We start from the raw sequence: 2,380 nt of genomic DNA, 5'->3' as shown, positions 1-2,380 counted from the left end.
TGTTTGGGCCAATTACTTCTCTGGGGAAAGTAAAATCTAGTGGAACTAAAGCCACAAGAACAGGTGTTGGCACCCTTTGCTTGCCGGGCGAGTTCTCAATATTGGCTAAAAGACACTCAGGTTAGGCAACTGACTGGACATTAGAGATGTGCGTGATCTGGGTATGTTATGCAGTCGCGGGATGTTGGATGGGGTTTCTTCTTCCCACTGTTTACATGCAGCTGAAGATGTGCCTTCACCGATAGAACGAGAAAAGAAGTCACACCCGAACACCGAAGATTTACCCGAAGAAGGCATTGGCACGGCTAAACGGCGAGCGACAACCGTACTACGGCGCACGTCATGCCCACATCGGAGCCACAACATTCGTACCGTGCCGTCGCGTTATCGATCCCTTCACTTTCTATGGAGAACCTAACGGGATACGAGATGTCAGTATCACAATCCCCGAACGCTGTCACGCACTACGAAGGGAGACCACTACAACTCACGTTGGTGTTTTACGGAAGCTCAAGTAATGCAAAGGGCGAAATTTAGATGGTTAATGTCCCGAAGACGAGATTAAGCACACGGGCGGAAAGATGACGGCACAAGGGCGCTTTGACTCTCGGGGAAAATGGAGGTATTAAAGCAGAGCAAAAGAAAAATTAGAGAAATCATTTGCAAGTTATGGAGCGACACCGCTGCTTCACAAGGTCTCCAGGCTCGCTGTGACAAAGAAAACAATGTCCCACCAGCTGCACCGGATGGAGTGGTGTCGCTTTGTCGATGATCAGCTGTAACCGCGTTCGAAGCTTTCAGGTATCAGAGGGACAAGAAAAGAAGTTCCAACAAACTTAAGTATTCATATACAAATGTTTCACGGACATGTGAGTCCACAAGAAATGAATGCTGGTACACATGCGCTCCGTCTCACTCAAAGCAGTCAGACAAAAAAAAAGCGACGAATATTACCCACTGAGGGTCCAATGCGAAGCAAATGCTGCTGCAGGTACGCTTATGGCAAGCGTACACGGATAGCTTGGCAGGTTAGCTCGCTCGTCTCTTTCCGGTGGGGCCTTAAACTATAAATTTGTTACCAATTACAACATGAGTGCGAGGGGCACTATGTACGGGTTGCGGCTGTGAATCGCACGTTGCAACTTGGGCCGCGGAGAATCGTGCAGTGCGCTATAGATTCCTGGCTGCCTTGAAACCCCTTAGATCGCGCACCACCGACTTCACAACAGTGTGGCGGGAGTTCTTCCCTTCCTGAGAGCCGCGCGCTAAGTAGGAATGCAGGGTTTCAAGGTACTCAATGGTTTCGATGAGTATCCCGTACTCAGCCGTCGCTGTTCGGGGTTTCTGTGTAGGCGCCGGCGCAGACTGCACGTCCGAAAACTGGTAAAGCATATCAAGGCACTCTCGTTCAACTTCTATAACCTTTCTTTCGACCGCAGCGTCGCCTCCACACATGGCAAGCTGCCGTCACGAGTCCTAATATGCCTTAGACAAGTAAAGTGCATGGGCAGCGCTATGCAGCATGTCAAACAGTTTCCACTCAGAAAACAATACAAGTTCCTTCGTTTTAAAGGTAATGAAGTTAATCGATGCCTACAATGCTCACTTAACAATGAAAAAAAAAAGAACATCGCAAAAAATTTATCAAACTTCTGTGCACCACAACGGACCCCTACCATTTCCGGTACAAATTATATTCGTCACCGATGAGGCCATAACGGAATGAGAGAGCTGGGAATGCACAACTCTCCTGCAAAGGACGCGCAAACCGGTGCATCGCACAGAAAGACCACAAAGTGGATGGCACACCTGGAAAGTTAAAATGGCAGGGCCGTGCATCCAGGGACATCAGCATAAGCGCGTCTGCTTGCAGACGTTCGGTAACTTTCGGGCAAACAGCAGTTATTGGATAGGTCCCGTAATCAACAGCTCTTTGAATCCTACAGAAAAGTAAGGTAATGAGGTGTTCCCTCGCAGCCGTCCGCAAACCATTGGGGGCTGTGGAGGCACGACAATCCAGCTCATCCACCCCGCGTCTGATAAATTGTGTCATCGCCAGCGCGTGCGCGAGTGACACGGCGGATAGGAACATTTTTTTTTTACGACAGGCCCCTCTTAAAGTATCCTGAAGGCGAAAGTGCAAAGCACAGTGCCGTAAATGTGATCCCTCCTTAACCCCGGGTACCACAAACCCGCAAAAACTGTCCACCACGATGTGTCCCGGGCAGCAACGCACAACGCGGGCTTCAACGTTTAGGCTGCGTGGGCGCTCAGTAATAATATACCCCAGCAAAGCGAATGCAGTCACGAAAACACCACCTGCCCGCTGCCAAGGACCCCATAGAAACTAGAAAGCTGGGATCATTTCAGATGCGTAACG

The 2,380-nt window shown here is 49.7% G+C and overlaps 2 protein-coding genes across 2 annotated transcripts; both read right to left on the bottom strand.

Annotated features, from left to right (window-relative positions):
- Positions 1–1,170: 1,170 nt before the first annotated feature.
- Positions 1,171–1,455, bottom strand: TEOVI_000768000 (uncharacterized protein; the record flags this gene model as incomplete). Its single annotated transcript, XM_067220552.1, has 1 exon — positions 1,171–1,455. One exon carries the CDS (start codon positions 1,453–1,455, stop codon positions 1,171–1,173), a length of 285 nt encoding a protein of 94 aa, XP_067076653.1.
- Positions 1,456–1,672: 217 nt separating this feature from the next.
- Positions 1,673–2,092, bottom strand: TEOVI_000767900 (uncharacterized protein; the record flags this gene model as incomplete). The annotated part of the gene is made up of 1 exon (XM_067220551.1): positions 1,673–2,092. One exon carries the CDS (start codon positions 2,090–2,092, stop codon positions 1,673–1,675), a length of 420 nt encoding a protein of 139 aa, XP_067076652.1.
- Between the last annotated feature and the right edge of the window lie 288 nt (positions 2,093–2,380).

The sequence above is a fragment of the Trypanosoma equiperdum genome (genome assembly GCF_001457755.1).
Source record: "Trypanosoma equiperdum strain OVI genome assembly, contig: ctg_1176, whole genome shotgun sequence".
Taxonomy (NCBI): domain Eukaryota; phylum Euglenozoa; class Kinetoplastea; order Trypanosomatida; family Trypanosomatidae; genus Trypanosoma; species Trypanosoma equiperdum.
This window is presented reverse-complemented; position numbering and strand designations above follow the sequence as displayed.